The 23,748-nt window shown below is 39.7% G+C and overlaps 1 protein-coding gene and 1 pseudogene across 2 annotated transcripts; both read left to right on the forward strand.

Moving 5' to 3' along the window:
• Nucleotides 1-112: 112 nt before the first annotated feature.
• On the forward strand, nt 113-7,945 carry LOC311296709 (uncharacterized protein). Its single transcript, XM_084418585.1, has 2 exons — nt 113-286; nt 517-7,945. The coding sequence occupies exon 2, from the start codon at nt 715-717 to the stop codon at nt 6,598-6,600; it is 5,886 nt and encodes a 1,961-aa protein (XP_084274711.1). The 5' UTR covers nt 113-286; nt 517-714; the 3' UTR covers nt 6,601-7,945.
• Nucleotides 7,946-8,064: 119 nt separating this feature from the next.
• On the forward strand, nt 8,065-21,159 carry LOC311296762 (NACHT, LRR and PYD domains-containing protein 3-like; annotated as a pseudogene). Its single transcript, XR_014630302.1, has 11 exons — nt 8,065-8,885; nt 9,168-9,263; nt 9,533-9,646; nt 10,877-10,990; nt 11,067-12,879; nt 14,672-14,842; nt 16,940-17,110; nt 17,858-18,028; nt 18,748-18,918; nt 19,744-19,922; nt 20,893-21,159. The product of XR_014630302.1 is annotated as an NACHT, LRR and PYD domains-containing protein 3-like (transcript).
• The last annotated feature ends 2,589 nt before the right edge of the window (nt 21,160-23,748 follow it).

Here is a 23,748-nt window from a genome sequence, read left to right on the forward strand (position 1 = left end):
CCATTCCATCACATGAATGTTTTATTAACTATTTGTACATTCATTCTACATTGACTGTCAGTTTTTACTAGGGTGACCAGATGGGGGGGTAGTCCTACTATGATTGTGCAAAAGGCTCAAGTGATGTGAACATGGACAGAGCATGTACAGCAAGTGTTCGTTCAGACCACGCCCCTTTTCTGACATGTTGCGACATGCCCTGGCTTGCAGAGAACGGCTGTCAGTTTAGTTTCAGTTTCAGTTAAGCTAATCATCGCATTGTGTTCGTGTGCGTCAGTGACCACAAGTAAGTTGAAACTATATCATATAGATAAGTTTATATTAGTAATTTATGTTAAGGTTTATAGTCAGTGACAGCCTTTATATCTGTTGTATGTGTAACTTATATGTTATTCTCATTGTGGTTACGTTTCGGGACATGTTTAGCACTGTTTATTTAAGTGACTAGAGATAGTTATTCAGTTAACTAAATTGTGTTTATGTAAGTAATATTGATGTTTATTTCCTTTCATTTAGAACCACACCTACACTGTAAAGTTTATGAGAAATAGTGCCTGTGCATCTGTATTTTAGAAGTATATTTATTAAAACCATTCAACGACTATCCCTGCCTTCCGTGTCCTGACTAGACACCCCATATTGTTGACAAATTTCCTTAACCAGTAGATCTCCATTACAATTTATGGTCCTTCGAGCCGGAGTAGAGTCAACGATATGGCAACCAGTAAAGAAGGAATCAGCCTCCCTGTTTCACCGGTGCGCCCCAAACGCTCAGTGCAACGCCCAAGATATCTGGATGATTTTTTAGTCGAATATCCAGATCAGCATAGCTTAGCGCAGATGCACAGGCACGAAGAGGAGAGGGAGCTACGTAGTCCTGCTAGAAGCATATCCTCAATGCCACCAATGCATAATGCAAATGAAGCCATTGTTCATCAAGCTTTGGAGACAGCGCGGCAACAGAGTGAAACGGCTAAGAAACAAACAGAGCTTTTGGAGTTTTTCCTGCAGCATCATTCCCCTCGGACCTCAGCTCAGTCGTCAAGGAGGTCATCACGGCATCAGACCCCAGTACGCCAACTCTACCCAGACAGAGGAGGTGAACCACAGCCTTCACCAGCCCTTGTTCCTCACCACCACAGAACTGAGGATAACCCAAGCATAGCTGCAGAACTAACCCATCAGCTAGAACAAATGACACTTCCTCCGTCTCTCAGCCGAGTCACTCAACCCCCTCAGCATACACTCGTTCCACGCTATGACGTTCAAGCTATCAAGCAGGATTCTGAACATGATCCACCGGCTCACCTTCAGCCCAGCCATCCCAGAGAGTCAACCCAGGGTCTACAGCCATCAGTAGGCTTGTTAAGAAATGCCACATCATATAGCTCACTCTCGTCCTACCCTATATCGGGTAATAGTAAGCCCAATGTAGCTGCACCCAGCAGCCAACACGAGAAAGGTAGGGAGCCTCAGTTGGGAAATCCACATCTGGTGCCACCTGAGCCTCACACATCACATCTTCCACATGTGGCTCCTCCCAGATCGCTACATGTAAATCCAGCTTTCGATCAGATGATGCCTCTACCCGTGCACCAGTCAATACATCAGCCTCCTTATGTACCCCAACCTTTCTACCAAGGGAATCCAGCCATGCTGGCCCATTATCCATCCACCGGGTATCAGCATGCACCCCCCAATATAGAAGGCCCAACATTTCCTGACTTTACCAAGGAGGACAGAGCTCAATATGTGGAGCTACGTCTTTCCCTTAGCACACTCCTCCATCCTTCTCAGTCCGAGCATTACAAGTATGCCATCTTGCTGAAGCATGTCAAGGTGCCACATGCACATCGCCTAGTGCTAGCTCATGCAGAGTCTAGTATGCCCTACTCTGAAGCTCTGAAAGCACTGGATGAACGCTATGGACGTCCATATCAGTTTGTGCTGAAGGAGATAGAGGACATGGAACGCCTACCCCCCATCCGAGATGATAGGGCTCTCGACGAGTTCTCCATCAGAGTGCAATCGCTGGTAGGGATGCTGAAAGCTCTCCGAGGTGAAGGCCATGAGGAACTCCACTGCGGCTCCAATGTGAAGCGCCTTCTAAGCAGGCTCCCCAAGCACCAGCAAGAGAGATTTCGTCGTCAACAGTATAGGAAGAACCCGGATAAACTAAAGCTAACGCTCATTGAATTTTCAGAGTGGCTGAAGGCAGAAGTCAGATGCCTGGACATTGAACCCTCACTTCAAGCTCACAGTGAGAAGGACAAGAGAGAATTCAAGCAGCAGAAGTCCAAGGTTAAGATCACTACTGTTATGCATGGGACAGACAGTTCCAGTAACCATCCATCCGACACGCCCTCTCAAGCAGCTCATTCTATGCGAACCCAAGGGAAGGGTAAGATATACTGCCCTTACTGTGAGGCAGAACACTACCTCAGCCAATGTGAGAGCTTCGCTAAACTTACCAAAGCAGAGATGGTGGACTGGATTAAAGTCAAGAGGAGGTGCTGGAGATGCGGACGTTCTCACCTAGCTTCTGCTTGTGACCTCAAGAAGCCGTGTCGCCTTTGTAAGTCAAAACACCTCTCCGTCCTACACGAGGTCAACCAGAGGAGTGGGAACGAGCCCACCATCACATCGACAGCAGAGACTCACTATCTGGATCAGCCAAATAGATATAGCCAGGTGCTGTTAAAGATTGTCAGAGTCAATTTGCAATACCAGGATAAAGTGCTTGACACGTATGCAGTGCTGGATGATGGCTCTGAGAGAACCATCCTGCTTTCGTCTGCAGCACGCCACCTAGGAGTACAGGGTCAAGTAGAAGACCTCACACTCCGTACTATCCGCCAAGACATCAAGATACTGTCAGGCTCACGTGTGTCCTTTACGATCACACCAGCTTCCCAACCAACAAAGAGGTTCTCCATTCAAGGCGCATTCACAGGTGAACACCTAGGCCTCTCTCAGTACAGCTACCCAGTTATCCAGCTTCAGAGAAGATATCGGCATCTACAAGGTCTGGCAATCCCAACCATCGATGGTGCTCAGCCAACCCTCCTGATTGGATCGGATAATGCTGATCTGATCATTCCGATTGAGCCAGTGCATCTTGGTCCCCCTGGTGGTCCTGCAGCAGTCAAGACTAAGCTCGGTTGGACACTCCAGGGTCCAGCAAAATACCTGCAGCAACAGCTTCCCACCACACAGTGCTTGTTCACCACCGTTTCCTCCCCTTCTGTTGAGCTGTTCAGTCAAGTTGAACGGTTGTGGCAGTTAGATACACTGCCTTTCCAAAGTGAGAGATTAGTGACCAGATCCAGACAGGACAAGTATTCAGTGGACCTATTAGAGGCCGAGACCATCCGTGTAGAAGTAAACGGAGTGCATCGGTACGCTACACCCCTTCTACGAGTCCCAAACATGCCCAAGCTGCAAGTTTCAAAGGAAGTTGTGATGAAGAACCTGCGAAACACAGAGAAGAGGTTAGTACAAGACTCACTGCGTGCATCTACCTACCAGGAGGAGATCAAGAAACTTGAGATTGCTGGGTACGCCACCAAGATTGACTCCTGCGAGGTGGACTCATCCGAGGAGTCGTGGTTTCTGCCCCACCACATGGTCAGACACAATGGCAAGGAGCGGATTGTTTTCAACTGCAGCTTCCAGCTTGGCAGACAAAGTTTGAATAACTACCTCCTTCCTGGTCCAGCCTTAGGACCCTCACTCCTTGGAGTCCTCCTGCGCTTCAGGGAGCATCGAGTCGCAGTAAGTGGAGACATTAAAGGGATGTTTCACCAGGTCCGCCTGCTGGACAGAGACAAGCCCTTGCTGAGGTTCCTTTGGAGGGATCTAAAAACGGACAAACAACCATCAGTGTACCAGTGGGAGGTTCTGCCGTTCGGGACGACGTGCAGTCCCTGCTGCGCGATCTTTGCTCTTCAGAAACACGTCAATGAGTCCAGTCAACCAGGAGAAAATGTCCGCCACAGTGTAGAACAGTGTTTCTACGTCGACAACTGCCTGCAGAGTCTACCCACCGTAGTAGAAGCCAGGAACCTTGTGACGAAGCTTAGAACCATTCTAGCTGCAGGTGGCTTCGATATTCGTCAATGGGCCAGTAACCAGCCAGAGGTGATTCGCAACTTGCCTAAGGAGGCCAAGTCTGACAGCAGCGAAAGATGGGTTTCTCAGACGCATGGTGAAGCTCAAGAAATGACGCTAGGCCTCAGTTGGCACTTCATGGAGGATACACTCCATTACAGGCATCGCCCGGTTTCCCCAAGCCAGACGACCATGCGAAATATCTATAAGATACTAGCAAGCCAGTATGATCCCCTAGGTCATATCCTGCCTTTCACGACAAGGGCCAAAGTTTTGGTCCAGAGACTGTGGGCCAAAGACCGTGACTGGGACGACCCAAACTTACCGGTCGACCTCCTGCAAGCCTGGAATTCATGGGAAGAAGAGCTCCCTCAGCTCCCAACGGTTAGTCTCTCCCGGAGCTACTTCCCACTGGACGTGGATGTAAGTGCCATCACCCTCGAGCTTCACGTATTCTGTGATGCATCAGAGTCCGCCTACGGGTCAGTTGCTTACCTACGTGGTGAGGATCCTCATGGCCAAGTCCATGTAGCCTTTGTGCTGGCACGTTCAAGAGTGGCACCGAAGAAACAACAGTCAATGCCACGCCTTGAGCTCTGTGCCGCCCTTACCGGAGCTCAGCTTGCCCAGATGATCCAGAGAGAGCTCACCCTTCAGTTGAGGGACACAGTGCTGTGGTCTGACTCCACCACAGTACTTGCCTGGATACAGTCAGAGTCCTGCAGATACAAGGTGTTTGTAGGGACTCGTGTATCTGAGATTCAGGAGTTGACGGATCACCGGTCATGGAGGTATGTGGACACACAGAATAACCCCGCAGATGCTATCACCAGAGGGATGACACTATCCAACCTAGCCAAGCCAAACCAATTCAGCCAAGGTCCTGCCTTCCTTCGGCTACCACGTGAGAGTTGGCCAGCCGCAACTTCTTTCGTGGAGGTCCCAGATGAGTCAGAGATGAAGAGGTCTGCGTTCTGTGGCATTATGTCAGCCATTACTGCTCCAGAGATCCCAGCCGCTGAAGACCACTCTACCTTTGAAGATCTCCTTGAGGCAACGAGTAGGTCACTGCATGGGGCGGCCTCCCAATCAAGCGCCCTCAGTGCAGATGACTATGCAGAAGCAGAACTCAGAATCCTTCAGAGAGCACAATATGATAGCTTTCCAGACGAAGTCAAGTGCCTACAAACAGGGAAAGCACTTTCATCCAGCAGTCGGCTCTTGTCACTTGCTCCAGAGTACGACATCTCTAGGGGTCTTATCCGAGTAGGTGGTAGATTGCGACGTTCTACTAGTCTGGAAGAAGGTATCGTACACCCAATTGTGCTGGAACCCAAGCACCATATTACCAAACTTATCATACGACAGTATGACAACAAGTTACTCCATTCTGGATCGGAGAGGGTCTTCGCAGAGCTCCGGCGCAAGTTTTGGATCCTCCAAGGCCGAGAAGCTGTGCGTCGTCATCAGAGATCCTGCCCGGAGTGCCAGAAATGGAGAGCAAAGCCTGCTATTCCTAAGATGGCAGATCTGCCCCCTTGTCGTCTCCGCCTCCTGAAGCCTCCATTTTATTCAACAGGAGTAGATTGCTTTGGCCCGTTCCAGGTCAAGCGAGGTCGGAGTACGGAAAAGAGATGGGGAATTGTTTTTAAGTGTATGACCACCAGGTGCATTCACCTAGATGTGCTGCCCAACATGGATACCGACTCGTTCCTTATGTCACTCAGAAGGTTCGTGGCTAGACGGGGAACTCCCTTCGAGCTTCTCTCTGACTGTGGGACCAATTTCCGCGGAGGGGAGCACGAGCTCAAGGCAAGTTTTGAGGCCATGTGTGAAGAGCTGCAGACCAAGTTGGCTAAGCACCAGATCCGTTTCCAGTTCAACCCACCAAATGCACCTCACTTTGGTGGAGCCTGGGAGCGGGAAGTCAGATCCATTAAGGCTGCACTCTATGTTACTCTGGGAGCACAGACAGTGACCGAAGAAGTCTTGCAGACAGTCCTGATTGAGGTAGAGGGAATCCTCAACTCCAAGCCACTGGGCTATGTGTCGACAGATGTAGCTGATGTGGATCCTGTAACCCCCAACTACCTCCTCATGGGGCGGCCCGACTCTTCGCTTCCTCAAGTGGTGTACCCTGAGTCTGAGATTCTCAGTCGAAGAAGATGGCGTCACAGTCAGGTGTTAGCTGACCAGTTTTGGACCCATTTCATACGGAACTACTTGCCTTTCTTGCAATCAAGGCAGAAATGGGTAAAGGACACAGAGAACCTCACTGTGGGTACAGTGGTGATGGTAATTGACCAAAGGTTACCTCGTGCATTGTGGCCCGTGGGACGAGTCACGAAGACCATTAGGAGTGTCGATGGTAAAGTGAGGACTGCTGAGGTGCAGGTAGACGAGAGGACCTACACCAGACCAGTGGCCAAGCTCATTGAGTTGCCGGCCATCCCGGAGAATGCCTCGACAACAGCTCCTGTGGATAGTTGAGCCTTTCCAGGAGATAATTCACACCGTGAATTATGGGGCGGCTGTGCAAAAGGCTCAAGTGATGTGAACATGGACAGAGCATGTACAGCAAGTGTTCGTTCAGACCACGCCCCTTTTCTGACATGTTGCGACATGCCCTGGCTTGCAGAGAACGGCTGTCAGTTTAGTTTCAGTTTCAGTTAAGCTAATCATCGCATTGTGTTCGTGTGCGTCAGTGACCACAAGTAAGTTGAAACTATATCATATAGATAAGTTTATATTAGTAATTTATGTTAAGGTTTATAGTCAGTGACAGCCTTTATATCTGTTGTATGTGTAACTTATATGTTATTCTCATTGTGGTTACGTTTCGGGACATGTTTAGCACTGTTTATTTAAGTGACTAGAGATAGTTATTCAGTTAACTAAATTGTGTTTATGTAAGTAATATTGATGTTTATTTCCTTTCATTTAGAACCACACCTACACTGTAAAGTTTATGAGAAATAGTGCCTGTGCATCTGTATTTTAGAAGTATATTTATTAAAACCATTCAACGACTATCCCTGCCTTCCGTGTCCTGACTAGACACCCCATATTGTTGACAAATTTCCTTAACCAGTAGATCTCCATTACAATGATATTAGACTACATAGCCTATAATAAAATGAATTTTCAAACCTGAACCAAACATATTTTTATTCAAAGATCAACAGTCTGTCATTAATATTTAGTCTGCCACAAAAAAAAACAATATTAAAATTATGAACTCAAATGTCATTGTGACCAAAAAAAAAAAAAAAAGACTGTTGTAACAGTGCGTAAATCAGACATTTCAAGCTATAGTAAAGTCTAACGCTAATAAGCCTTATGCCAAAATTATTATTATGACGAAATTGTCGGTCATTAAATAAGAAAACTAAATAACTGTGTAGATGATTTGCTTTGTGTAACCCAACATCAGACATTAGGCCGAAGTTTTTTTTTTGCAAACAGTGCCGCGACCAATCAATCACTCCTTTACTGGCTGCCTGCACATTCACTGTACTCGCGGCTGCGGCAACTCGCGCTCGCTTATCAATGCATTTTAATTCGCGCCTACGGTATCTTTGTTGAACTTCAAAAAAAGAAAAAGATGCTGCAGCCAATAAGCAGCCGGCGGGGGCTGGCTGCAGGACGACTCAACCTCCACGGACAGTTTTTAATGTTTTATCAGACAATACTCAATAATTTGCTTTAGTATAATTTTCGGGACAATTAGGGCCGGATTCGGGACAACAGCTTAGATTTCGGGACTGTCCCGAATTTTTCGGGACGTCTGGTCACCCTAGTTTTTACAGTGTTCAAACCAGACGCGACGCCGCAACACGCAAAAAAAAAAAAAAAAAAAAATTCATGTTACATACGTTTTTTTTTTTCTAACCATCTATTTCTTTGAAGTCCCGACTGCAACATCAACTTACAAAATATGACAATGAAAATCTCAGATATTGTTTATGTGCTTTACTTAATGTAAAAAGCGTCTAATGAGTGTGTGAATATCTTTTGTGAGTGACCTTTAGACACACTGACAGCAATGGGTAATAATTCACCAGATCCTGAAAATAAAACAAACAAGAACTTTGAAACTGTCTACTCGGTGTGATCAAGTCTATTCTATGACAAAGATTGTTTCAGTCACTCGATATGTACTTTTAGTAATGTTAAAGTAGCCTAGTGTTATATTTATGAATTTGATTAAGGATTTGTAACCAGGGGCGGCTGGCCAATATAGGGCGCTAGGCGCTAAAATATATTTTGCTTTCCATTCTTACTTTTTAAAACAACCGGGCACAGATCCAGCATGAGGGATTTGAAGCACCTGTCTGAGAAAATAACGAAACAGTCAGTAGCAGTTTTAACATTAAGCTGTGTTTATTGCCACATCCGGTCTTTATTGGCATGTGCCAGTGGATAGTGGCATGATGTGTCACTGACATTACAGCGAGATTCACGACACCTGACCTGACTGACACCGAGTCGCGGAACAGAACTGCACCAGCGCTCAAAGAGATCTCCGCGGACGTGCAGGACTGTGAGCGCGCGCGTAACGTGACGCCGTTATTGATTTGAGCGTAACAAATAAAAAGTGAACGTAAATGACCAGAGTTGATGTTTCGCCATTTAAACATTCCATACTAAGCATCAAATGCAAAGTGTTTCATGGAAACCTTCACAAAAGCTAAGACACGAATTTACGTGTAACTAGCCTACTTAGAAACGGCGGTGGATTTGGTGAATCTGAATATGATCAAAGGTTGATCAAGGTGAGTGTTCAGGTCTCGAGACGTTTTACAGTGACTTCCGCATTTAGGTCAATATTAGCCTATTTCCCCTAAAGGACATATTCATTATTTTATATGTGTTTGATATTTTTCATTTTAGAGCTAAACATGCTTTTATTGTTTCGTGTTGTGTGTGATTTATTTAGCATGTGTGTTAATACACGACTAACATTGTGTATCTGAGTGAACGCCGCGTCTCATGATCCTGTTTCTCTGAATCTCAGGCTCCGTTCAGCTGAATTATTGTTTGTCATTTCCATTCAGAGTCAGTGGTGAAGATCAGATTCTGTTTCAACTGCTCAGCTTCATCATGGATGAAACTCAAACATCCAGAGATGAAGATTTGTATCCAGGTTGCAGGTATTTTGAATAAACTCCACATAAAATCATCTTTAAATTAGGCAAGAAGATGTTTTTATTAAGTTAAAAACTTTAATTTTATTGAAAACGATTAGATCAGCCAGTTTTTATTATTATTATTATTAAAATACCTTTAAAGAACTTATATATATATATATATATATATATATATATATATATATATATATATATATATATATAATAATATTATTATTATTATTATTATTTTTTTTTAATTTTTTTTTTCTTTCTTTTTTTTTCTGTTATAGTTCAGTTCATCAGAAGAGATCAGAACCAGAGCCCAGCTGTGTGTCTATGAGGAGTGACGCATCTATGAATGAGATAATACATTTTAAGAGTGGAGATACACAGACTGATCTCAGGTATTACATTTCTATAAAAATATGATTATAGTATGGCATTTTATATTATCAGAACATTATCAGTAATATATTCTACAAGATATTAACAATGTACAAGAAGAATGTTTTAATGTAATATTTTAATGCATACAGTTTAGTGTTGCTCACACAGAGAGACATCTGTGAAATAACTAATTTAACCTTAGCCGAGCTCTAGCGTGAATGACTGATGTAACATAAACTCTGGTAAAACAAATCTTGCTCCATGCTTAATCTTTCCTCAAAGTAGTGAGAAAAACAGACAATCTGCATTAATAGACACAGTTATAGGTAATAGTGGCCCACAACTGATTAGCTGAAGAATTTCAGTAAGACAGTAATAATGTGAGTTAGACAGTTAGCAGGAGACCTACACAATATAAAACTCAAAACTAAGTATTTTGAACACCATCTTTCAAGAGCAAGCGGTTTGCGAATCCTGCATTGAGATTTGAGAAACAGTCGTCAGTGAAATAAAGGGAACACAGCAAAAGTTTAGGAGTTTAATAAAGGTGAATTTTTACCACTGATTCCTCACATGTTCGTCCTTGGGCAGTGAAAAAAAAACTGGCTTTACCTTCACATTGTAGAGCACAGCATCTTCTCGACATAATAATAATAATAATAATAATAATTTGTTACATTTATATAGCGCTTTTCTAGGTACTCAAAGCGTTTTACATGGAAGGGGGAAATCTCCTCAACCCCCACCAATGTGCAGCATCCACCACTTGATGCTGTCCAGTATCTACAGGAATCAGCTGCAGTGTTTGAGATTCAAGTTTTCCTGGTGTCTGTGCGCACAATAAGTGGGTCGGCAACATACTAATGTTTTGTCTTGAAGTCACAACGAAACGACTCAACGAAACGTTTGAAAAACGATTTGTTTAATTGACCCTGAGTCGACTCTTACTTTTGAAAGACAATAACTTTATATACGGGGCACTTTCAGATTTTAAACTTTTTGCAGGATGTTTTCATTCACTTAGAGCTGTGTTACACACTACATGAAAGATCATTTTCAAAAATGTATAATAGGGGCCCTTTAATGTATGTAGTGTTACTCACATATGAGAGACTTAGTTCATTTTACAGGTTTTTTATCAACATTGCTAAAATAAGTTCTTTAAGGATAAATTGTGATTTTTTTTTTTTTTTTTTTTTTTTAATACAGTAATTCAATGTATTAACTTTAATCTATTTATGTTATAGTTCAGTTCATCAGAAGAGATCAGAACGAGAGCCAAGCTGTGTGTCTATGAGGAGTGATGCGTCTATGATTCGGCCTGTACATTTTAAGAGTGCAGATACACAGACTGATCTCAGGTATTACATTTCAACAAAATATATTATTAAAAAAAGACATTGTGTTTTTTAATACTGTGGTATTTTAATTTTACAGCCATGAAGTCCTCAACAGGTTTAGGTCAAATCTGATGAAGAAGTTTGAGTGTCTGTATGAGGGAACGGCACAGCAGGGAAACCCAACACTCCTGAATGAGATTTACACAGAGCTAGCTCTACATCACAGAGAGTGAGAGTGGAGAGATCAGTAATGAACATGAGGTGAGACAGATTGAGACACAATCCAGGAGAGCAGCAACAGAGGACACACAGATCAAATGCAGTGACATCTTTAGACCTTTGACTGGACAAGACAAACCCATCAGAACTGTGCTGACAAAGGGAGTCGCTGGCATTGGAAAAACAGTCTCTGTGCAGAAGTTCATCCTGGACTGGGCTGAAGAGAAAGAGAATCAGGACGTCCAGCTCATATTTCCACTTCCTTTCAGAGAGATCAATCTGATGAAGGACAAAACACTCAGTCTTTCAGATGTTCTTCATGTCTTTTTCCCTGAAACTAAAGAAATGGAAATATCCAAAGACAAATATAAAGTGTTGTTCATCTTTGATGGTCTGGATGAGTGTCGTCTTCCCTTAAACTTTCACCGGAATGCGATTCTACGGGATCAGACCAAAGAGACCTCAGTGGACGTGTTGCTGACGAACCTCATTGTGGGGAATCTGCTTCCCTCTGCTCTCATCTGGATCACCTCCAGACCAGCAGCAGCCGATCTCATCCCCTCTGAGTGTGTCCATCGAGTGACAGAGGTACGAGGCTTCAATGATCCACAGAAGGAGGAATACTTCAGGAAGAGAATCAGTGATCAGAGTCTGGCCAACAGGATCCTCTCACACCTGAAGTCATCAAGGAGCCTCTACATCATGTGCCACATCCCAGTGTTCTGCTGGATCTCAGCCGCTGTTCTGGAGAAGATGTTGAGCGAAGCAGAGACTGGAGAGATTCCCAAGACTCTCACTCAGATGTACACACACTTCCTGATCCTTCAGACCAACATCAAACATGAGAAGGACTATGAGAAGAACGTGACAGATGACGACATGATCCTCAAACTGGGGAAACTGGCTTTTCAGCAGCTTGTGAAAGGCAATGTGATCTTCTATGAGGAAGACCTGAGAGAGTGTGGCATTGATGTGACAGAAGCATCAGTTTACTCAGGATTGTGCACTCAGATCTTCAGAGAGGAGTTTGGCTGGTATCAGGGGAAAGTCTTCTGCTTTGTTCATCTGAGCGTTCAGGAACATCTAGCGGCTCTATATGTGCATCTTTCCTGTACAATCAACAACACAAATGTGTTTGACTCAATCTCTAAACAGAGTTTGCGGTCTAAAATGAAGGACTTGTTTCAGCTCAATTCACCAGAAGAACATGTGTCATTATCTGAGCTGCATCAGAGAGCTGTGAATGAGGCTCTACAGAGTAAAAATGGACATCTGGATCTTTTCCTGCGGTTTCTTCTGGGTCTGTCAGTGGAGTCTCATCAGATTCTCCTACAAAGACTAATGAAACAGACAAGTAGATCTGACAGCAATGAGAAAACAGTTGAGTACATCAAGAAGAAGATCAGGACCATTGACTCTCCAGAGAAATACATCAATCTGTTCCACTGTCTGAATGAACTGGGTGATCGTTCACTAGTGGAGGAAATACAACAGTATCTGAAATCTGGAAGAATAAAGGAAGCCAAACTCTCTTCATCTCAGTGGTCAGCTGTAGTCTTTGTGTTGTTGACATCAGAGAAGAAGCTGGATGAGTTTAATATTCATGATTTTGTTGGAAGAGACAATAAAACTGAAAAACTAAAGGTTCTTCAGAAGCTTCTTCCTGTGATTAAAGAATCCAGATCAGTTCAGTAAGTATCAATCAGAACAATCAGTTCACTGTTAAAACATTAAGAAGAGAAAGAGTTCATTTATCAAGTAGCTAAAATCTCCTAAAAAACATTTGATGTATGGTTTACATACATTTAAATTTTACTATGAACAATTAAACATTTACTTGATGTTTACATTAAAATTAAACATTTTAATGTTACTGTGAGATTGACAATTAAGAATCAAATCACTGAATATGTGAAATTAGTGATGGTTCTCTAGTAAAGTTCAGATTTAATGTGTAGAAACGACTCTTACAAAAAGCTCCCTTTAGTTTTTAAATTTAGTGTTACTATAACAGCTGTCCATGCTGGATTCATTCTTACTTTTAATTATGTTCATCTTTCTGCATTGACAGTATTGTTTATAATTTTGTAAACTGAAAACACACACACAGCAATTGCCACTCCGTACATATTACATAGTACAGATCTTGTAATTAACATAGTAAAACTAACCTATATTGTGAATAGTCTCATTTATTAAAGCAGATTTTGATTTTCTCTACAGGTTGTATGATTGTGGCGTCACAGATGAAGGTTTTGCTGCTCTGACTTCTGCTCTGAGATCAAACCCTGAACACCTGAGAGAACTGAGTCTGTCTGAGAATAAAATAGGAAAATCAGTGAATCTGCTGTCTGATGTACTATAGAATCCTCACTGTAAACTGGAGATACTGTGGTAAGATCATATTTGACTCTCACACATGAATCACAATGTAAAGTATATTTGAAGTGTTCAGCCTCTTTCTGCTGCTGTGAGTTCAGATTATTGAGCTGTAAATGATTGAACACATGAGCTGATCCTCAATAACATGAAACTGCAGGACTGAGAGTCACACTGAAATACACACTTTCACACACAATCAACATTTCAGTCTCTTGACTTTAAACAGACTCGAGCTCAACACAGTCAGAACTGAGAAATGAAGAACATGCTGGATTCATTCTTACTGTTAATTATGTTCATCTTTCTGCATTGACACTTTCTAAAGGATTGTTTTTAATTTTGTAAAATGAACACACACGAACACATACACACACACACACACGACACACACACACACACACACACACACACACACACACACACACACACACACACACACACACACACACACACACACACACAGACACAAAACCTGTGTTTTCATGTTTTATGGGACTTTCTATAGACATAATGATTTTTATACTGTACAAACTGTATATTCTATTCCCTTACACTAACCCTATCCCTAAACCTACCCATCACAGAACACTTTCTGCATTTTTACATTTTCAAAAAAACATCACTTAGTATGATTTATAAGCTGTTTTCCTCATGGGGACCAAAAAATGTCCCCACACGAACAAGGATTTCTGATATTGCCATCCTTGTGGGGACATTTTGTCCCCATAATGTAGGGTTTACCAGAGCACCCACCCACCCACACACACACACACTAATTGACACTCCATACATATTGCATAGTGCAGATCTAGTAATTAACAAAGTAAAACTAGCCTGTTTTGAATAGTGTCATTTATTAAAGCAGATTTTGCACAAGACTGTATTTTAATATAGTGCAAATAAGAGATTATTTTTCCTGATTGAATGATACTTTAGATGTTTTATGATCATGTTTTGTGAAATTTTGGATGTTAATCTAATGATCCCTTAAACATATTAATTTGTGCTTTAAGTTTGAACTTTCTCTTTAATAATGGATTCACAGCTAAACTGATGTGATCTGAACTGAGAGAGTGAAGTGTGTGTCATTGTTCTCTACAGGTTGAGGGGTTGTGGCGTCACAGATGAAGGTTTTGCTGCTCTGACTTCAGCTCTGGGATCAAACCCTGAACACCTGAGAGAACTGGATCTGTCATTTAATAAAATAGGAGAATCAGTGAATCTGCTGTCTGATGTACTACAGAATCCTCACTGTAAACTGGAGAAACTGAGGTAAGATCATATTTGACTCTCACACATGAATCACAATGTAAAGTATATTTGAAGTGTTCAGAGTGCGAATTACCCCACCATAATTGGGGGGTACTGCTCCTTCACTTCTTCTATGACCATCATGGTTCACTAACATATCAATCCCCACCGTGATCGCCAAGTGCAACATGTGTTGTGCAACACACATACAAGGTCTAAACATGCGACAAACTGATAATCAGTAGGCTACAGAATATCTCATTGTTATTATATATCCAAAAGAGAACTGTTTTGATAAACTCCCAAAAGTTAAGTTAAGTGCACTGAAATACCATTCTAAAAGTAATACCTTTACAAGAAGCCTATTTCAGGGTTTTTCCTGGGGCGGAGGTGGTAAAATCATAATAATGTGTTTTAATAATAAGCTAAGTAAATGTGTATTTTTTTGTAGATCATTATATAGCCTAATGTGTTTCCCACATTTTTTTGTTGGTGGAGCTCGGTATCTCTAGGGGGGTCCAGGGGCATGCCCCCCCCCGGTAGAACATTTTGTACATTTTAAAGATAAATTCATTAATCTGGTGCACTTTGAGTCACCCAAATCCACTATTAAAAATAAATAATCCACCCGCAAACCACCCATATTCTTTGATTTAGATATCTGCATCTGATCACATTACAATTATTCAAATTCTTAGTGTTAAGCATGATAATATGGTAACATATCACACTGAAGTAGGCTGATTTAAAATGAACATTTATTTAAAATAAAAGTTCTTCTTTTGGCAAAATTACTTTTCCTTAATAGCCTAAACAGAGACTTTACTCCCTTCAAGCTTAAATTGTCAATGTTTCATTACATCACTGTTTGAAAACACTCAGAATAATTTTTTTATACCTTTATAAAGGGCATTTTCCCCTAATTTTATTAAATGTATGCTCCATCTTTCATTTCAAATTCTTAAATTTGATAAATATATTCAATTAAAATAATTAGACACTAGGCTGTTACCAATAAAATTAAATAATTTACACTGAAAAATTATAACTGTATTAAATTAGATTATTTTAAATATTTTTGAATATACAAATAAGGAATGTTGAAAGGAATGATACTTTATGAAACTAGCGTTTTGTCATTCAATGTTGACACTTGCTTGAGAAGTTGAAGTCGTTCTCTATCTCCGTTGCTTCTAGCCACGGTGGTTAAAAATGGTACGGTCCACAATAGGGGTGTCTGAAATTGCTTTACATTAAAATGTTCCTACAGTGAAAATAAGAGTTGACTTGTATTGTAGCTGTAATTATATTTTTTCACAATATCAGAAAAATTATCTGACCCCCCCCAAAACTGATATTTCTGTCCCTTTGGGGGGTACTGGGTCTTCATTGGGGGGTATAGTACCCCCCAGTACCCTCTGTAATTCGAACTATGGAAGTGTTCAGCCTCTTTCTGCTGCTGTGAATTCAGATTATTGAGCTGTAAATGATTGAACACATGAGCTGATCCTCAATAACATGAAACTGCAGGACTGAGAGACACACTGAAATACACACTTTCACACACAATCAACATTTCAGTCTCTTGACTTTAAACAGACTCGAGCTCAACACAGTCAGAACTGAGAAATGAAGAACATGCTGGATTCATTCTTACTGTTAATTATGTTCATCTTTCTGCATTGACACTTTCTAAAGGATTGTTTTTAATTTTGTAAAATGAAAACACACACACACACACACACACACACACACACACACACACACACACACACACACACACACACACACACACAAATTGACACTCCATACACATTACATAGTACAGATCTAAGTAACAGTAAAACTAACCTATTTTGAATAGTGTAATTTATTAAAGCAGATTTTGCACAAGACTGAATTTGAATATAGCGCAAATAAGAGATTATTTGTCCTGATTGAATGATACTTTATATGTTTTATGATCATGTTTTGTGACATTTTAGATCTCAATCTAATGATCCATCAAACATATTAATTTGTGCTTTAAGTTTGAACTTTCTCTTTAATAATGGATTCACTGCTAAACTGATCTGATCTGAACTGAGAGAGTGAAGTGTGTGTCATTGTTCTCTACAGGTTGTATGATTGTGGCGTCACAGATGAAGGTTTTGCTGCTCTGACTTCAGCTCTGAGATCAAACCCTGAACACCTGAGAGAACTGAATCTGTATGGGAATGAAATAGGAAAATCAGTGCATCTGCTGTCTGATGTACTACAGAATCCTCACTGTAAACTGGAGAAATTAGAGTAAGATCATATTTGACTCTCACACATGAATCACAATGTAAAGTATATTTGAAGTGTTCAGCCTCTTTCTGCTGCTGTGTGTTCAGATTATTGAGCTGTAAATGATTGAACACATGAGCTGATCCTCAATAACATGAAACTGCAGGACTGAGAGTCACACTGAAATACACACTTTCACACACAATCAACATTTCAGTCTCTTGACTTTAAACAGACTCGAGCTCAACACAGTCAGAACTGAGAAATGAAGAACATGCTGGATTCATTCTTACTGTTAATTATGTTCATCTTTCTGCATTGACACTTTCTAAAGGATTGTTTTTAATTTTGTAAAATGAAAAAACGTACACACACACACACACACACACACACACACACACACACACACACACACACACACACACACACACACACACACACACACTAATTGATACTCCATACCTATTACACAGATCTAGTAAGTAACAGTAAAACTAACCTATGTTGTGAATAGTCTCATTTATTAAAGCAGATTTTGCACAAGACTGAATTTTAATATAGTGCAAATAAGAGATTATTTTTCCTGATTGAATGATACTTTAGATGTTTTATGATCATGTTTTGTGACATTTTAGATCTCAATCTAATGATCCATCAAACATATTAATTTGTGCTTTAAGTTTGAACTTTCTCTTTAATAATGGATTCACTGCTAAACTGATCTGATCTGAACTGAGAGAGTGAAGTGTGTGTCATTGTTCTCTACAGGTTGAGTAATTGTGATCTCACAGATGAAGGTTTTGCTACTCTGACTTCAGCTCTGAGATCAAACCCTGAACACCTGAGAGAACTGGATCTGTCTGGGAATAAACTAGGAAAATCAGTGAATCTGCTGTCTGATGTACTACAGAATCCTCACTGTAAACTGGAGAAATTAGAGTAAGATCATATTTGACTCTCACACATGAATCACAATGTAAAGTATATTTGAAGTGTTCAGCCTCTTTCTGCTGCTGTGAGTTCAGATTATTGAGCTGTAAATGATTGAACACATGAGCTGATCCTCAATAACATGAAACTGCAGGACTGAGAGTCACACTGAAATACACACTTTCACACACAATCAACATTTCAGTCTCTTGACTTTAAACAGACTCGAGCTCAACACAGTCAGAACTGAGAAATGAAGAACATGCTGGATTCATTCTTACTGTTAATTATGTTCATCTTTCTGCATTGACACTTTCTAAAGTATTGTTTTTAATTTTGTAAAATGAACACACACACACACACACACACACACACACACACACACACACACACACACACACACACTAATTGACACTCCATACATACTACATAGTAAAGATCTAAGTAACAGTAAAACTAACGTATGTTGTGAATAGTCTCATTTTTTAAAAGCAGACCGAACACAAGACTGACTTTTAATATAGTGTAAATAAGAGATTATTTTTCCTGATTGAATGATACTTTAGTTGTTTGATCATGTTTTGTGACATTTTAGATCTCAATCTGATGATCTATCAAACATATTAATTTGTGCTTTAAGTTTGAACTTTCTCTTTAATAATGGATTCACTGCTAAACTGATCTGATCTGAACTGAGAGAGTGAAGTGTGTGTTATTGTTCTCTACAGGTTGAGTTATTGTGATCTCACAGATAAAGGTTTTGCTGCTCTGACTTCAGCTCTGAGATCAAACCCTGAACACCTGAGAGAACTGAATCTGTCTGGAAATAAAATAGGAGAATCAGTGAATCTGCTGTCTGATGTACTACAGAATCCTCACTGTAAACTGGAGTTACTGTGGTAAGATCATATTTGACTCTCACACATGAATCACAATGTAAAGTATATTTAAAGTGTTCAGCCTCTTTCTGCTGCTGTGAGTTCAGATTATTGAGCTGTAAATGATTGAACACATGAGCTGATCCTCAATAACATGAAACTGCAGGACTGAGAGACACACTGAAATACACACTTTCACACACAATCAACATTTCAGTCTCTTGACTTTAAACAGACTCGAGCTCAACACAGTCAGAACTGAGAAATGAAGAACATGCTGGATTCATTCTTACTGTTAATTATGTTCATCTTTCTGCATTGACACTTTCTAAAGGATTGGTTTTAATTTTGTAAAATGAAAACACACACACACACACACACACACACACACACACACACACACACACACACACACACACACACACACACACACACACACACACACACACACACACACACACACACACACACACACACACACACACACACACACACACACACACACACACACACACACACACTAATTGACACTCCATACATACTACATAGTACAGATCTCAGTAACAGTAAAACTAACGTATGTTGTGAATAGTCTCATTTATTAAAACAGACTGAACACAAAACTGACTTTTAATATAGTGTAAATAAGAGATTATTTGTCCTGATTGAATGATACTTTAGATGTTTTATGATCATGTTTTGTGACATTTTAGATCTCAATCTAATGATCCCTAAAACATATTAATTTGTGCTTTAAGTTTGAACTTTCTCTTTAATAATGGATTCACTGCTAAACTGATCTGATCTGAACTGAGAGAGTGAAGTGTGTGTCATTGTTCTCTACAGGTTGAGTGATTGTGGCGTCACAGATGAAGGTTTTGCTGCTCTGACTTCAGCTCTGAGATCAAACCCTGAACACCTGAGAGAACTGGATCTGTTTTATAATAAACTAAGACATTCAGGAGTAAAGTGTCTCTCTAAACTGAAGGATGATCCACATTATAAACGGGAGACATTACACTACTGTGAGTATATTTTTATTTCAATTGACCCAATTTCAGTGACCGGTCTCATATGTGTGTAACTGGAGAATATAAGATAATAATTCAGCTCCACTTTAGTCTCTGTAAACTGTTTTTAATAAGAGTTTAATTCTGTGATCTGAATATGATGTATGAATAGGCTAGGTCTATATGAATATTTTCATCCCTCTCATGTTTACATGCACAACTTTTGTTTCAGTTGGAATTAATTCATTCCGATTGATGAATCCAAACGTAGTGTTTACATGAACAATTAATAAAAATCAGGTTGATGTGTATGTTTATGTTACAGGCTTCAAATGGGAATTGAGTTTTTGACATGCACACACTGCACAAATATTTCCCGCTATTCTCCTACTTTGATTGCTTTAAACAGCAGACTTAATATTTCTATATTACGGGTCAGGTCCTAATAAGGAGACACTGAGCACATGAACCGTTGTGCCGTGCTGCTTATATTTATCCCGCAGTAAAAACACCCCTACCTGCACCCAAAACAGCCTGTGGATGAGAGTCTGAAAGAAGGACTGAAGGCCGTGAGATTGTGTTGGTCATTCATGACACTTCATTCAACAACTACAACAGCTCGTACGCATCATACGCCATTACGTCATTGCACACGCACAGAACTTTCCAGATTCAGTTTTCAATCTGATCAAGTGTTTATATGTCCTCTCGATCGGATTAGAAAAGGAATAAACCACCCAATTCGATCGAAATTTCATTCAGATCGAGCTCATTCAATTAAGGTGTTTACATGAAGGATTTTCAGTCCGAGCCGTCAATCTGATTACTAACTGTGTGTGTGTGTGTGTGTGTGATTAGCTGTTATTAATCTATTTCAGTTTTTCATTATTATCTCTGGCTGTGTTTTCCTGAAATGATCTCCAGATGTGATGTGACTCAGTAATGTCTCATACTCATATGTGTCTGTCTGTGTGTTTTATTGTAGGACTCTCAGTGTTTAGAAGTCAGTTCAGTTTCCTCAGGATCAGCTGATGGTGAATAAAGAGCCGCTACAGAGACTGAAGACACAGAGACACACAGCGATCACACTGACGTGTGTGTGTGACTTCACACCAGTTTCTTGTTTTATAGTAATGGCTCATGAAAATGAGTGCTGAAAACAGCAGCTTTGAATTGTTTCAAATTTGTTAGATATTGATTACTATATATACATACATACATACATACATACATACATACATACATACATACATACATACATACATACATACATACATACATATATATATATATATATATATATATATATATATATATATATATATATATATATATATATATATATATATATATATATATTTATTTATATTTGTATGTATGTATGTATGTATATATACATACATATATATTTATATTTATATGTATGTATGTATGTATGTATATATATATATATATATATAAATATAATTTATATTTATATTATATTAGTAATTGCAATGTTAATTTCTATCATATTCCTCTTGATGGCAAGTATTTCTAAAACCAACAACATATAAACAGTGATATGAGTGCGGGCTGCAATTTTTTTTTTTTTATCCCTTTATTTTCATTTTCTTAAAGACAACAAACATGTACAATGACACCAAAAAAAAAAAACTATACATGTAGAAATCTAAATATACTTCCTAAGCAGTACCTTGTACATGCTACAATGAGCTAAGTGCTTGAATTAAAACACCCCCCTCCCCATATTGCAATGATAGAAGGTTTCTTCAAATGCTCTACAAACAAAAATCTTTTGTACATGAGCAAAGAGTGAACATATACAATCTTTTATCTTGGTGAGCGACAACAACAGAAATTAAAATAATGTATAATCAGACAGCTTTTTTAAATTGAAGTATTGTAAAACAAAAATAATAAAAACAAAATAATAATAACAATACACATAAAGCTTGTTCAGTCCACCTTTAAGAATTTTCTTATTGGTTTCCAAATCTTAATGAAAATGGATAGTTTGTCTTTTAATATAAATCTCAGTTCTTCCAAGTGCAACATATTTCCCAGCTCCCTAGCCCACATCTCAAAAGTGAGTACAGAATCTGTCTTCCACAACTGCAAAATAAGTCTTTTTGCAAGCATCATACACAGCGAAATGGCCTGTGCCTGATATTTATTGCAAGAAGCATTCTCTGCTCCTAAAAGTCCAGTGCAAGGCTCAGGCTCCAAATCAATAGAGTTTGCTTCAGAAAGAAATTTAAATATACATTTCCAAAATGACTGAATTTTACTACATGACCATAAAGAATGAAACAGTGTGCCTTCTGACATTTTACACTTATTACAGAGTGGAGAAATCGTGGGATAAATTTTATGAAGTTTTGATTTTGAATAATGAAGCCTATGAATTATCTTGAACTGAATCAGATTGTGTCTAGCATTCAAAGAACATGCATGTATGCTTCTCAAGCACTCATCCCACATGTTTTCATGAATGTTTAGACCAATTTCCTCCTCCCAGTCTTGTTTTATTTTCTCTGTGTTATTGTCCACATTTTCTAGCAATAATTTGTAAAAGTTTGACACACTACCACTCATACCAGGGTTAACATTAACAATTCTCTCTAAAGTGGGATTCAAATTCACAGTTTCAAAGTTTGGAATGTGCTTTCTAACAAAATCTCTAACTTGCAAGTAACGGAAAAAATGTGCAGAAACAATAGCATAGTTTTGTTTTAACTGTTCAAAAGAGCTGAATGTACCTTCCCTATAAAGATCTTGAATAGTTACTATGCCCATGTGTTTCCATTGAAAAAACAGCTTATCGTGTAATCCCGGAGGAAAAGCATGATTATTACAAATAGGAGTGTCCAGATATATATCTGGAATTTTCAAATATACTTTAATTTGTTTCCACACCTTGATTAGATTAGAAATAACTATGTTTCCGTTGATACTCCTGACTTCAATTTTAATGGGACTATTAAGAAGAGCCGGTAATGAAGTCTTATTACAACAGGCTTCTTCAATTGCTAACCATTCTGGCTTGTCACCTAACTCCTCCAACCCAGATTTCCTCCACCAAGCTAAAGTATTTAAATTAGCTGCCCAATAATAATATTTAAAATTGGGAAGCCCGAACCCTCCTTGATCCTTAAGTTTGTTTAGATGTTTCTTGTTGATCCTGGCTGTCTTATTGGCCCAAATGAAGCTGGTTATAATAGATTATAGCTGTTTAAAATAATAAAGGGGGATAAAGAAAGGAATACATTGAAATACATACAAAAATCTTGGAAGTACAACCATTTTTATAGCATTTATCCTACCTACCATGGACATGGGGAGAGTCTTCCAAAAAAATATATTATCTTTAAGCTGATCAATTTTCTTTTTCCAATTCAATTTCAATAACATTTCAGGATTTTTAGTGATCATCAGACCCAAATATTTAAAGGAGTTGTTTGCAATTTTAAATTTGGTGCTGGCTAAAAAATTTGTATCTAGATCGTCAGAGACTGGCATTAATTCGCTTTTTTCCCAATTTATCATGAATCCAGAGAAACGGCCGAATTTTTCAATAAGCTCAAGTAATGGTGGGATAGACGTTTCAGGTTTAGAAATGTACAGTAGAACATCGTCCGCATACAGTGAAAGATGTTGGGGTCTGCCCTCGATCATTATAGGCGCTATGTTAAGATGTTGTCTGATCCTTGCTGCCAAAGGTTCCATCGATATGGCAAACAAAAAAGGAGATAGGGGGCATCCCTGTCGTGTGCCACGAGATAACTGAAATGAGTTTGAAATGTCTTGGTTAGTAATAACAGAAGCTACTGGATGCGCA

The sequence above is a fragment of the Rutilus rutilus genome (genome assembly GCF_951802725.1).
Source record: "Rutilus rutilus genome assembly, chromosome: 9".
NCBI lineage: Eukaryota > Metazoa > Chordata > Actinopteri > Cypriniformes > Leuciscidae > Rutilus > Rutilus rutilus.